The 13,023-nt window shown below is 48.5% G+C and overlaps 1 protein-coding gene across 2 annotated transcripts in view; it reads left to right on the top strand.

Annotated features, from left to right (window-relative positions):
* RAD21L1 (RAD21 cohesin complex component like 1) overlaps positions 1 to 13,023 on the top strand; it is a 59,362-nt gene that overhangs the window by 25,638 nt on the left and 20,701 nt on the right. For both annotated transcript variants that reach the window (XM_075900900.1, XM_075900899.1), the window contains exons 7-8: positions 3,774 to 3,875; positions 7,438 to 7,551. In XM_075900900.1, the coding sequence (XP_075757015.1) occupies positions 3,774 to 3,875; positions 7,438 to 7,551 (216 nt within the window). The remainder of the gene's footprint in view (positions 1 to 3,773; positions 3,876 to 7,437; positions 7,552 to 13,023) is intronic.

A 13,023-nucleotide genomic window follows, 5' to 3' on the forward strand; every position in this document is an offset into this window, starting at 1 on the left:
TCAGGGCAGTTTTCAACGCTTGTCGCCACTTTGTCCACCGAATACAGGGAACCACTATACAGGTCCTTACAGACAACATATGCACTGTATACTACATCAATCGACAGGGCGGAGCCAGGTTCAGGACCCTGTGTGCGGAATCAGTGCGCCTTTGGAACTGGGCAATTCGTCACAAGGTCACACTCACAGCCTCCTACCTCCCCGGCAAAACCAATACAATTGCGGATGCACTCAGCAGATCCTTCCATTCCCAACACGAATGGGAACTCCTTCACTCCGTAGCCCGCAATCTGTTCCAGCTATGGGGCTACCCAGAGATCGACCTCTTTGCTACTCGCAACAACAAGAAATGTCGCGCTTACTGCTCAAGAGCGGGCATAGGCACCCAATCGATGGGGGATGCCTTCCTGCTCAGGTGGGGAACATACCATCTCTTATATGCCTTTCCCCCAATTCCACTGATACCCCGAGTAATAGAGAAGATACTATCTGAATCAGCGACAGTAATCCTGGTGGCCCCGTTCTGGCCCCGCCAGACATGGATCACGCAACTCATGCAGATGTCGGTATCCACACCTCAACGACTTCCACGGATCAGCAACCTGATCTCGCAGCAGAACGGCAATCTTCTCCATCCAGACATCGACCGTTTGCACCTGACAGCTTGGCTCCTAACTGGCTCCAAGGCCTAGAGCTAACCTGCTCCCAAGCAGTCAGGGATGTACTAGTACAGAGCAGACGCCACAGCACTCAACGATCTTACCTCTACAAGTGGCGTCGCTTCTTCGCTTGGTGTCAATCACAGACCATCGATCCCCTCAAAGCACATATTCAGTGCATCCTAGACTATGTACTTCATTTGCATTCGCAAGGATTGGCTGCTGCTTCCCTAAGAATACACTTGGCAGCAATTTCGGCATCCACGCTCCAATAGAGGGTTTTTCCGTCTTCTCTCATCCAATTACGAAGAAGTTCCTCAGGGGTATTTCGAATCTCTACCCATCACGTAGGCCTATCTCGCAACCATGGGATCTTACCCTCGTCCTCGACACTCTTACCTACCCACCATTTGAACCACTTGCAACTTGTGAATTACAGACCCTCACAATTAAAGTTACCTTTCTCCTTGCGATCGCCTCGGCTCGACGAGCCTCCGAGCTCGCGGCACTCTCTGCCGATCCTCCCTACACAATATTCGCTCAGCAGGGAGTCTCACTTAGATGTCATCCAGCTTTCCTGCCAAAGGTTAATTCATCATTCCACATCAATGAGCCTATAGTCTTTCCTACCTTCTACCCCAAGCCACATGCTACACCTGAGGAAGCCCGCTGGCACACATTAGACGTCAGAAGGGCGTTGGCATTCTATTTAGACAGAACGCGTCCCTTCCGGAAGTCCCCACGATTACTATTGTCATTGGCGAATCGCTCTAGAGGTCATCAACTGTCGTCACAACGTATTTCGGCACATATCGTTAACTGCATCACTCGTTGCTACACCCTCAGGGGCAGGTCTCTATCCTGTCCGCCAACTGCGCATTCAACCAGGAGTATGGCCGCCTCCACGGCTTTCCTGAACGTACCGCTACGGGACATATGCCGTGCGGCTACATGGTCGTCTTCATCCACGTTTGCTCGACATTATGCCCTTGACCGTCTCAAAGCGACAGACATAGCAGTCGCTCAGGCAGTTCTTTCTTCTGTACACAAGTAATTCCGAAGCACGACCAACGGTTAGATGACTGCTTCATAGTCACCTGTAGTGGAGCACCCACGGGGACATCACTCAAAGAAGAAGAAATTGTTACTCACCTTGAGCAGTAACATCTGTTCTTCGAGATGTGTGTCCCCGTGGGTGCTCCACGACCCGCTCTCCTCCCTGCTTCGGAGCTCTCTTTTGTCTCTTTCAGATGTTCTGGCTAGGAGGAACTGGCGGGTCGGACCGCGCGACGCAGAAAAGGCGCGAACGCCGCGGGACGCTCTGCACATGTGCGGTCCTCCGGAGGGGGCTACTGCTAGCAAAACTTTCCGGTTTGCGGTGCCGGGACGAGCCCGACACCTGTAGTGGAGCACCCATGGGGACACACATCTCGAAGAACAGATGTTACTGTACAAGGTGAGTAACAATTTCTTTCCCAGTGTTGGGACAGAGACCCAGGCTGTGATAGGCATCTGCAAAAAGATTTAGGGCACTTTGCAGGGTGGCCTCATGTGCAAGAATGATGCAGTCATCTGAATGCTACAGTATAAAAGCTAGAACAGATTTTGGGGATTTTTTTAAATAAGGAATTTATAGATAAAACTTATTTTGAAACAACATTAAAGATCATACTTTCATAGGTGAGAGGCAGAAGATACAAAATTAAGTCTAATTATCTCCATTATTCACATGGTTTTGCATTGAAAAGAAAGTTATAATTCTAAATCTTCAGTTTCGTTAAGTCAGTCTCTTGCTTTAAACATAAGATGAATATTTAAATAGTATCATTTGTCTGAGTCATTTGTTTTTCCACACCTAATGCTTTCCATCAACCAGTAGATTGGGATCTACCAGTAGATCTTGGAGCCTCTGACAGGTGATTCTGACTGGCCCTTCCACCCACTGTCATGCTGCTCCTGACCTCTGCCTTGGAGCTGCCCCCCCCCTTTCCCGGGAGCCTCCCGCTTGCTGTGCAGTGTGTGGAAGGGAGAAGGGGGGTGCTGATGTCAGGTGGTCAGTCCTACCCCACTCCTGTACACAGAAAGAAAGGGATGGAGGGAATTTGGCAATGCAAATTTCTGTCACTCTCACTGTGTGTGTGTCATTCATTCATTTTCTCTCTCACTTACACTCTCTCTCTTTCTCTGTCATTGTCCTTCACATTCCTCTCCCAACACGTTCATGAGTAGTTGTTACTTCTTATACTGCTTGCAGATGTGTTGTTTTTGGTTTTTGACTGGACTGTGCTTTTCATAATTTTCATTTCTCTCTTACGCTTCAATGTCATTCTTTGAGTAGTGAGTTCTAAAATGCCTAACCTGTTGTGGCTGGAGTAATTATCCCTGTGGTAATTGCTGCTCCTGGAAGTAGCTAGTATGACTCTCCAGTTCCTGAGAAGCAAGGGGTCTCCACAGGCAGTCCTTGCCTGCAGACACCACTCCTGCAGCTCCCATTGATCAATAATGGGGAATTGTGGCCAGTAGAAGCTTTGGGCTTGGTGCCTGTAGATGAGGGGCAGCACACGGCACCATGGAGCTGCCAGCTGCTTTCAGGAGTGGTGCAGGAATAAGCCTGCCTTAACCTCTCTGCTCTACTACCTGGAAGCCATCTCAGTTAAACAGTGCCCAGCCAGAGCCTGCTTCTTGAATCCCTGTTCCAGCCTTGAACTTCCTCCTGCCCCGGACATGAGTCCCTCTGCACTCAAAGTCCTTCCAGAGCTTGCATCCTGAAACCCCTCCTGAACCCCAGTCCCCCACTCTGGGCTAAGTCCAGAGCTCCTCCCACACTCCAAACCTCTTGGCCCAAGACTAGAGCCTGCACCCCAACCTCTTATCCCAGCCCAGTGAAAGTGAGAGAGGATGGGGGAGAAAAGGGAATTGAGTGAGCAGGGTGAGGCCTCAGAGAAGGGGTGAAGCAGGAGCAGGTCCTCAAAAAAGCGGCGGGAAGGAAGTGGGGCATGGGTATTTGGGCTTGAGGTAGCTCTTACATTGCACTTACATTGAAAAAGTGATCTTGTTAAAAAGGTTGGAGGCCATTGGCTTAGAATGATTAAAATTATACATTTTATTTTCAAGAAAATCTGCTAAGAACAGACGAAAATAGACGAACTTATGACATTCTTGACATGGAGGAAGAATTTCCTTTGTCACAAGAGCTTCCTAATGATAAGGCAGTGGGTGAGTTTCTAGTGTTTCTATTTCTTATTACCTAAATCAGCATTTCACTTTCTTGTTAATCTACTGCATATTTTAGAGAGTTTGTCTGTTTGCTCAATAATACCTCCTAAATGGTAAGAACTAGGAGTACCACATTTGGTATAGTTTCCTCTGATCATAACTTAAAGCAACATAAGGGTTTAGTCTGCCAGGAAAATGGGATGTGCCTGCGCGCGCGCGCGCGCACACACACACACACACACACACACACACACACACACACACACACTTTGTGCATCTGTCTGTGAGTCTGTTTAAAAACTTCTCTTAAAGCCAGGTCAGGGTTTGGTTCTGCCAAGAAAACAGGATGGTGCCTGCAATGTTATTGTTTTCCATAACATGGAAAGGGAGGGGGCAGAAAGAGGAGGAAAGCAATGCTCAGTCACCACTGGGGGCAGTGAGTGCAGGGGACAGATATGCTGCAGAGTGACTAATGGGGACAGCTTCAGCACTATGGGAGTGGCCAGCTGGGGGATAGGACTTGCCATGTTGTCTGCCACCGGCCCAGATAAGTGGTTCCCCTACCCCAAACCCCTCCCTTTGGCCTCAGGACTCAGGAGCAGCGCCGGGGCTGGGCAGCACAGCCCTGGACCCACCACCAGACCACTCAGTGTGCCCAGGGCCAGCTGTCCTGAGCAGACACTTCTTCTGTCCTGGGGAACACCAACGGGAGGTCTGTATGCCCCGCTCCCCAGCCCTGGGTCACTCCTGGGCAATGTCAGGCAAGTCTTCTAATATATAATATTAGTACAGCCGGTCCCCGACTTACGAATGGATTATGTTCTGAACAGCTGGTCGTAACTCAATTTGTTCATAAGTCGGAAATACCCTTATATGAAGCACTCCCAACAAAACAGCAATCAACAATGAAAAATAGAAACACGTGAAAAAATCAACACTACTGCAATGACAGCAAACTGTATTTAACAAACATCAGCATGAAATACAAACCACAATGCAGTAATTTAAATACAGTAATGTGAACCAACCGTGACTGGCAGTGAAAGTTTGGTCACAGTCATACCTCTCCTTTTTCTTTAAGTCTTTGAAAAGACTACGAGCCTTAGATTGTATTGTCATGAGGCTTAACGGTGTGCGTTTTTCAATTTGGTCTTCCATCCAAAGCACTAAGGGTATGTCTACACTACAAAGTTAATTCAAAATAACAGCCGTTATTTCAAATTAACTTTAATAGTATCTATACATGCAAACCATTATTTTGAAATTAATTCGAAATAGCGGAGCACTTAATTCGAATTTAGTAAACCTCATTCTACGAGGAGTAACGCCAAATTCGAAATAGCTATTTCGAATTAAGTGCTGTTTAGACACTTAATTTGAAATAGGGGGCCTCCAGCCCTTCCCAAGGAGCCCTGGTGGCCACTCTGGGCACAACCAGGAAAACTTACTCTCCTCTCCCCCAGCCCCAGAGCCATTAAAGGAGTAGACCCTAGCCACAGTGTTTGTGCCAGCTCCAAGCCTGCCAGCCCAGAGCCAGCAGTGGCCACCAGGGCCCCTGACCAGTGGCCCCAAAACATGAGCCAGCAAGCCACTGGCAGCCAGCCCTCCAGCACTTCCCAGGAGCACTCTGCCAGCTGACAGGGGCCAGAGAAGGTGGGCGACTTCCTGGTCCAGGGTGGAGATCATGGACCTTATTCAAGTTTGGGGGGGATGCCCCTAACGTCTATGATCTCCACACTAGATGGAGGAACGCGGCTGTCTATGGCAGGATAGCTGCCAGCCTGGCTACCAAAGGAATCCAAGAGATCAGGTATGCATGAAAATCAAGTTGGTCTAGCGAGACCCCCAATCCAGGGCCCTGAGCTTCCTCTCCCTCTTCTTCCCCTTGCTTCCCCCTTCCAGCTCCCTCTTCCCAGGTTTCCCCCTGCCCTCTCCCAGCCTCTCTCCTCCTGTCTCCCACCTCCTTTCCCCAGTTTTGTTAAATAAAGACGGTTTGTGTTTATGAAAAAAACGTGTCTTTTAGTTGACATCAGGAAGGGGGACTAGGGAGGTGTAAGTGGAAGGACGTGAGGGAGGAATGGAGCATGAGCCCCCGGTGGGGAGGACCAGGATGGCTCTGAGGACTCCTCGAGTGGACGCTCTCCCATAGGGCCTCCTGGATCCTGACAGCCCCCCCCGATGGAACCCCCCGCATGGCAGCCTGCAGCAAGTACAGCTGGGCTGATGGCAACGACCCCATGAGATGCACCAGTATGCCCAGGGGCAACTCTGGCTCCATGTGGCCGAGTGCTGTGGTGTCCCGAGTGCGGGCATTCAGGGCACTCCAAGACAGGATTGCTTTGCTGTCCCTCATCAAGGTAGAAAATCAAGTGGGGAACCCTGAGAACTGTCTGTCCGGGGTGGGGGTAGGGTCCCTTTAAGCACGGAGCTCAGTTAGCCTCATGCAGCAGCCCCACACACTAAGTCCTAACCTGATGCCCTGCCGGCACTGGTTCCGGCCAGCCTTAACTTTGGTTCACGGTCCACTCAGTGTGGATGCGCTATTTCAAAATAGTTTTTGTGTATAGATGCGTTATTTCGAATTAACTTAATTCGAAATAGTTAATTCAAATTAAGATAACTCGAATTAATACTGTACTGTAAACATACCCTCGAGTTTTTCCATTTCCAGGGTGGGACCTGCTCTTTTCTTTGTTAGAATTTTTTTATTTCATAGGTGCAGACCCTTTCACTGCTTCACGAATGCGATCACTATGCTTTATAATGGTGCTTACGGTGGATTTTGATAGCCCTAAATTACGTGACATGAATGACGCTGTTTGACCTCCTTTGTATTGTCTCACTATCACTATTTTCTGTTCCAAATCAATAGCTTTTCTCTTTCTTTTCTCACCACCCTCATCACTAGCCCTTTTCCTATTACTTGCCATGATGGCCACAAGTGCAAACTGAAAATACTGTAAGGGCAAGATATGTATATGAGGGAATGAAATGTAAACATGCTGCCCAACCGCAGACATTCAAACACAATGGGCTACTGCGAGATAGATCATAAGTGTGGATGGTCATAAGTCGATGTGTTTGTAAATCGGGGACCAACTGTATTATGCAAACTGCAGAAGTGCAAAATATTTGTATTAGGGATATAAAATCCTATTTTATCAGTTAACCACTTAAACATGGATATGCCAGAGGGAGGGGCATTCCAGCTCATCTGTGTTGGGATGCCTTTGCCCACAAATACCGGGCCAGACCCTCTGCAGGCAGGGGCAGCTCTAGCCAGGCTGGAGCACATCTTCACCTGCAGCAGGCCCCCCTGCTCCAGGCTCTATCACTTAACCGTAACTGGCAAGCATCACCCAGTAATTGTGATGGTTACTGATTAAGCATTCACATCTCTAATTTGTACTGAAGTATCATTTCTCCCTGAAACTAATTTCTAAAATAAATCATTTGTACTTTTAAGACTTATCCTAATTTTTCTAATTCTAATCTTTGTATTTTGATACCAAATGAATTAACAACATGATTTTTATTGGATTGTGGAATGTGTGTTTTACAGTGGATTCCAGCCACGTAGGTTCTATGCTTCCAGAAGAAAGCCACCAGATGAATGAAACTACACTGTTGATCAATGAAAAAGAAGGATTTGTACTTGAACCAGTTGATGCAACAGGTCAGAGTTCAATCAGTTTCCCTTCAAGGTGCATGTAAAGATTACCATTCCTGCTGCATGGCAAACCCTGAAAAGCATTTTATATGAGATTATATCTAGTTATATTACTTTACTCTCCTTGTTCATTATTACTAAGGATATTTGCATTGGAGATTATTTTTATTTATTTATGTCATCTGTTCTTGCTGTTAAAGTTCACACCTATTCTGAAAAATGACTATTGAAAAGGAGCATTTTCTTACTCAACTGATCAACTCCCACTGCATATTCACAGTTTTCTCCACTTACTAAAATAAGTTTGATTACTTTTCATTCCTGTTAGCAATGTGAAACTAACACTGCTATAGGAGAGTGAACTGGATTCTACTGTAGTTCATATATCATCAATAGACTTGTTACCCTAATTCCAGTTGCAGATTTTTTTGTTGGTGAGGTGTGGCCAGAAATAATCAAGATAGGTTTAAGATTCCAGAGTGAGTTTTTAGGGTTTGTAATCAGAAAAAATCTTTTACTTATTGTAATGGTTGGAAGGGGTACTGTTTATAAAGGGTTAAATTCGAAGGGTCCCATATGAGGAGAGGTTAAAGAGACTGGGACTTTTCAGTTTAGAAAAGAGGAGCCTGAGGGGGGATATGATAGAGGTCTATAAAATCATGAGTGGTGTAAAGAGGGGTGATAAAGAAAAGTTGTTTGTTAGTTCCCATAATAGAAGAACTAGAGGACACCAAATGAAATTAATGGGTAGCAGGTTTAAAACTAATAAAAGAAAGTTCTTCTTCACACAGCATGTAGTCAACCTGTGGAACTCCTTGCCAGAGGAGGTTGTGAAGGCTAGGACTATAATAGAGTTTAAAGAGAAGCTGGATAAATTCATGGAGGTTAGGTCCATAAAAGGCTATTAGCCAGGGGATAAAATGGTGTCCTTGGCCTTTGTTTGTCAGAGGCTGGAGAGGGATGGCAGGAGACAAATCGCTTGATCATTGTATTCGGTCCACCCTCTCTGGGGCACCTGGTGCAGGCCACTGTCGGTAGACAGGATACTGGGCTAGATGGACCTTTGGTCTGACCCAGTACGGCCGTTCTTATGTTCTAAGAATTTCTTCCTTGGGGTTCAACTTCAGTTGATCCAAGCACAGAGGAGTTCCAAGCTGGGAAATAGAAGAAACTAACCTGAGTGCAGCTACCTAAACATTTCCTATCTACTTACATTTGTTATCTCAAGTTTTTGTTCTCCTAGATATGGTTATTGCTGTAAATTTCATTTTTGCCTCCCAGGCTCAATCCATCTCTCTCACAGCTCCTGTTGCTTCTCTCGTACACAAACAAGACTAAAACAGGCAACCTGTTTTTCAATTCAAATCTTAACTCTTTCCCGTTGGCTCTCCTGGATACCTGCCAACAGTTCCTGGATTTTTTTCAGGGTTTCTCTGAATTTAACCCTTTACAGGCAATACCCCTTCCATCCATCACAGTTATAAATTGATAAAAGTGTTGGTCACTTTTAAATTAGAAAATATTCTCTATATAAATTAATTTTAAGTTTTCTCTATAATATTAACAATTCTTTATGTAGAGAATGGCAATCTTATCTTCAAATTTCCTGCCTTTTATTGCTTTGTTTCATGATCTTAATTTTACTTAACCATAAAGATTTCCCACTCTTTTTTGCACTTTTCCAGCCTGTCCTTTTTATTCCAAATATTATATTAATTATTAAGTCTAGGTCTAGACTACAGGGCTTTATCGGAAAAAGCTACGCAAATTGCGGAGCGCAGTTTGCATAGCTTTTTCCAGTCACTTTTCTGTTATTTGGCCCTATCTAGATGGGGCCAAATGGTGGAAATGTCTCCTCTTTCTGCAGAGCCCTTATCCCTTGTGGGATGAGGTATACAGGGCTCCCCGAAAGAGCGCATTTGCTCTTCCATGAAAAAAGCGAAAGAGCAAACATGCTCCCTGGATGCGGCAGGGTCTTTCTAGGATATCTCTGGTATCCCAGAAAAAACCCATGGTCTAGACATAGCCTAAGTTTTAAAGGCTTAGAACTTGTATGTATATATTCATACTTCAACAAGAAATCAGAGGGAAAAGTTCTAATCTGGAGTCAAAATGCCTTATTGTTTGGCTGGTGAGTGTTGAATTGACACTAATTTATTTAGCTTCAAGATTAACTTCAGGATGTGAGATGAAGGTGATACTTTTAGCCTTGCAAGAGGGCAATAAACAAAATGCCTTCTAATTTGCTGCAGGAATATTTTACAATATTTTATATTTTACAAAGTGAGTGAAGGACTGGGAGTAAAGTGGGGCAAAGGGCCCACAAGGAGAAGATCAGCAATGTCAGGATGGAATAGTATCCAAGTCTCTCCTTTAGGAAGAACACAGGCCAACCCCTTCCCACTCCTCACTTTTGGTACAATATAAGCTGTCATCAGAAATATGAGTGAGGAGAGCTCCTGTCCAGATGTTGACCCCACCAACATGCTGAACAATGAAAATATGGGAAAAAAATTCAGTTTGAATAGCATAGTTTACTTCAGACGTGTACAGTAATAGACAAGTGCCCATCAGAAAAAGAGATACACGTCCATGTTTGTGAATGTTTCTTATGCTTAGTTGCTAAAAAAGTCACCGTGGCTTAACCACCATGTAAAAGAACCATGAGGGACAAAAAGATATCTTTTAAGAAGTGGAAGTCCAATCCTAGTGAGATAAATAGAAGAGAACATAAACTCTGTCAAATCAAGTGTAAAAATGTAATAAGAAAAGCAAAAAAAGATTTTGAGGAACAACTAGCCAAAAACTCAAAAAGAAATAACAAAATGTTTTTAAGTACATTAGAAGCAGGAAGCCTGCTAAAAAACCTGTGGGTCCCCTAGATGATCGAGCTATAAAAGGAGCAATCAAGGACGATAAAGCCATTGCGGAGAAACTAAATGATTTCTTTGCTTCAGTCCTCACGGCTGAGGACATTGGGGAGATTCCTGAGTCTGCACCATCCTTTGTGGGTGATGAATCTGAGGAACTCTCCCGGATTGAAGTGTCATTAGAGGAGTGTGACGTAGTGGGGGTACTTGCTGGGCTGTGGTGACCCCTGCTGTCTGGAGCAAGACCCAGCAGGGAAAACCTCACTATGCAAAGGTAATGCCAAACTTGTTGAACCAGACACCCCCCATGGAGAGGAACAAAGGAAGGTGGAATGCTGCCCTGGCTGGGGGGCAGGGCTGGAAGAGAGTTAGTTAGTTGGTGGCTGTCTGGGAGCATGGAGGAGACAGCCTAGGGAAAGGGGCTGGAGTTTAGGGGCCCAGTCTCCCCCATCTCAAGGGGGCCTGAGGCATCCTAGCCCAGCTCTGTGACCAGCTTACATCTGTGCTGTGCTGTATCCTGGAGAGGCAATAAACTTCCTCTATTCCACCGGCTGGTGCAGTCTGTTTGTGGCATTTCGGGGTGCAGGAGACGGGGGACCCCCAACGCGCCGTCACACTGGTGTCAGGGGTGGGATGCACTGCACCCCGTGGATGGAGCTTCCAGCGGCGAGCGACAAGGCGCTGTAGAAGCAAGAGCCCTGGAGCCAGGCGCGCTGGAGACAGAGCGAAGCGGTTCCTGAGAATCGTGGGGCGCTGCAGCACTAGACTGGTGAGTCTGCACCAAGGGGCCAAGCGGGCAGATGGCCTACGCCCGACTCTTGAAGGCAGAGCTGGTGGGGCTGTGCAGAGAGAGGGGCTTGCCTGTGCGGAAAGCAACCAAGGCCCAGCTGATTGCCCAGCTGGAAGAGAATGACCAGCCACAGGGCCAGGATTTTGTCCCCAGGGGAGGCAGCCAGACCCCCCCCGAGAGTGTGTCAGTCTCAGAGAGGGGGAGGAGCGCTGGAACCCACCGGAGAGATGAGACAGCGTCTCCCGGGAGGCCTGCAAGCTGTAGCCCATCTAGGGCAGGGGCCAGCCCAGCGGAGCTGCGGCGGCTAGAGATCCAGCTGCGGATAAAGGAATTGGAAGCAGAGGACCGAGAGAGGCAGTGACAGCATAAGCTGTCCATGGCAGAATGGAGAACCGGCGGGGCACCGGCTGCGCCAAGTGCGGATGGGCCCCAGGGTTCCAGGACTGCCAGATGCTTGGAGAGGCTCGTGGTGGCCCAGTTGAAGGACATGGGTGACATAGACGGGTTCCTCAGTGCCTTTGAGAGGGCCTGTGGACTGCAACGGGTTCCCCCAGCTGACTGGCTGCAGGAGCTCGTCCCCGCACTGAGCCAGGAGGCGGCCGGAGTGCTCAGTCAGCTGGAGGACCTACAGCCAGGGGATTACAACCGAGTCAAGGAGGCCCTGCTGCACAAGTTCGGGCTGACCCCCGAGATGTACAGGAAGAAGTTCCGGGGGGTACAGAAAGGGCCACGGGAGACCTATGTGGATCTGGCCTGTCGCAATACGGCCGCAAGTGGGTGTCTGGAGTCTGAGCCCAGACCGCAGAGGAGCTGCTCAAGCTGGTCCTGATGGAGCAGTTCTATGAAGCGTGCCCACCCAAACTGAGGCTGTGGCTCAAGGACCGGAGACCAGAGAACCCCCAGGAGGCTGGGAGGCTGGCGGATGAGTTCACGGAGAGCCGGTCCGGGTGTGAACGGGAGTCCCGGAGAGAAAGGGAACCGCGCAGAGACCGGTTCTCGGCTGAGCGACGGAGGGAGTCAACTACGGGGCGAGACCAAGGAACAGGTCATCTGTGCCCCAGAGAACCAGCCAGGGCCTGGACAGAGAAAGCCCAAAGCCTAACTTGCCATCGCTGTGGGCAAAAAGGCCACAAGAGGGCTCAGTGCACCAGGTCCCAGGACCAGGGACCTTCCAGGGTTAACTGGCTGGGGCGGGAGGAAGGGCAGGCTGCCCCAGAGGCAGGGGCTGGCAGGCAAACCTCAGCTCAGAGAGAGGGGAAGGATGCTCAGTGCACCTGCCCTGGGAGGTCTGATTCTCAGGAGGCGGATTTCTCCGTGTACCGGGTGGGGGCAGGACGGCCCTTGCGGAGCGAGTGCCTCATACCTCTGGAGGTGGATGGTAGGAAGGTGACGGGCTTCTGGGACACAGGGGCGGAGGTGACGCTGGCCAGATCCAACATAGTGGCCCCAGACTGGATACTACCCCACACCCAGCTGACCCTGAAGGGCATAGACGGGTCCCTGTTTAAGGTGCCTGAAACCCGGGTGCATCTGAAATGGGGGGCGAAGGAAGGCCTCAAGGAAGTGGGGGTGCACCCGCACTTGCCCACCGAGGTGCTGATGGGGAATGACCTAGAGGAGTGGCCCCATGAATCCCAGCGGGCTCTAGTCACTACCCGGAGCCAGAGCCAGCGGGGGGCTGACAACGTGGGTCCAGGGAAGGACTCCTGGCAGCGTCCTCAGGGTCCCATCCCAGTGGACACGGGGTCCAGCCAGGCTGGGACTCCGGTCCTAGGCAAAGGTGGGGAACAGGTCCCGATCCCTGCCTCAGCAGCTGAA

This window comes from Pelodiscus sinensis, chromosome 18 (genome assembly GCF_049634645.1).
Source record: "Pelodiscus sinensis isolate JC-2024 chromosome 18, ASM4963464v1, whole genome shotgun sequence".
Lineage (NCBI taxonomy): Eukaryota > Metazoa > Chordata > Testudines > Trionychidae > Pelodiscus > Pelodiscus sinensis.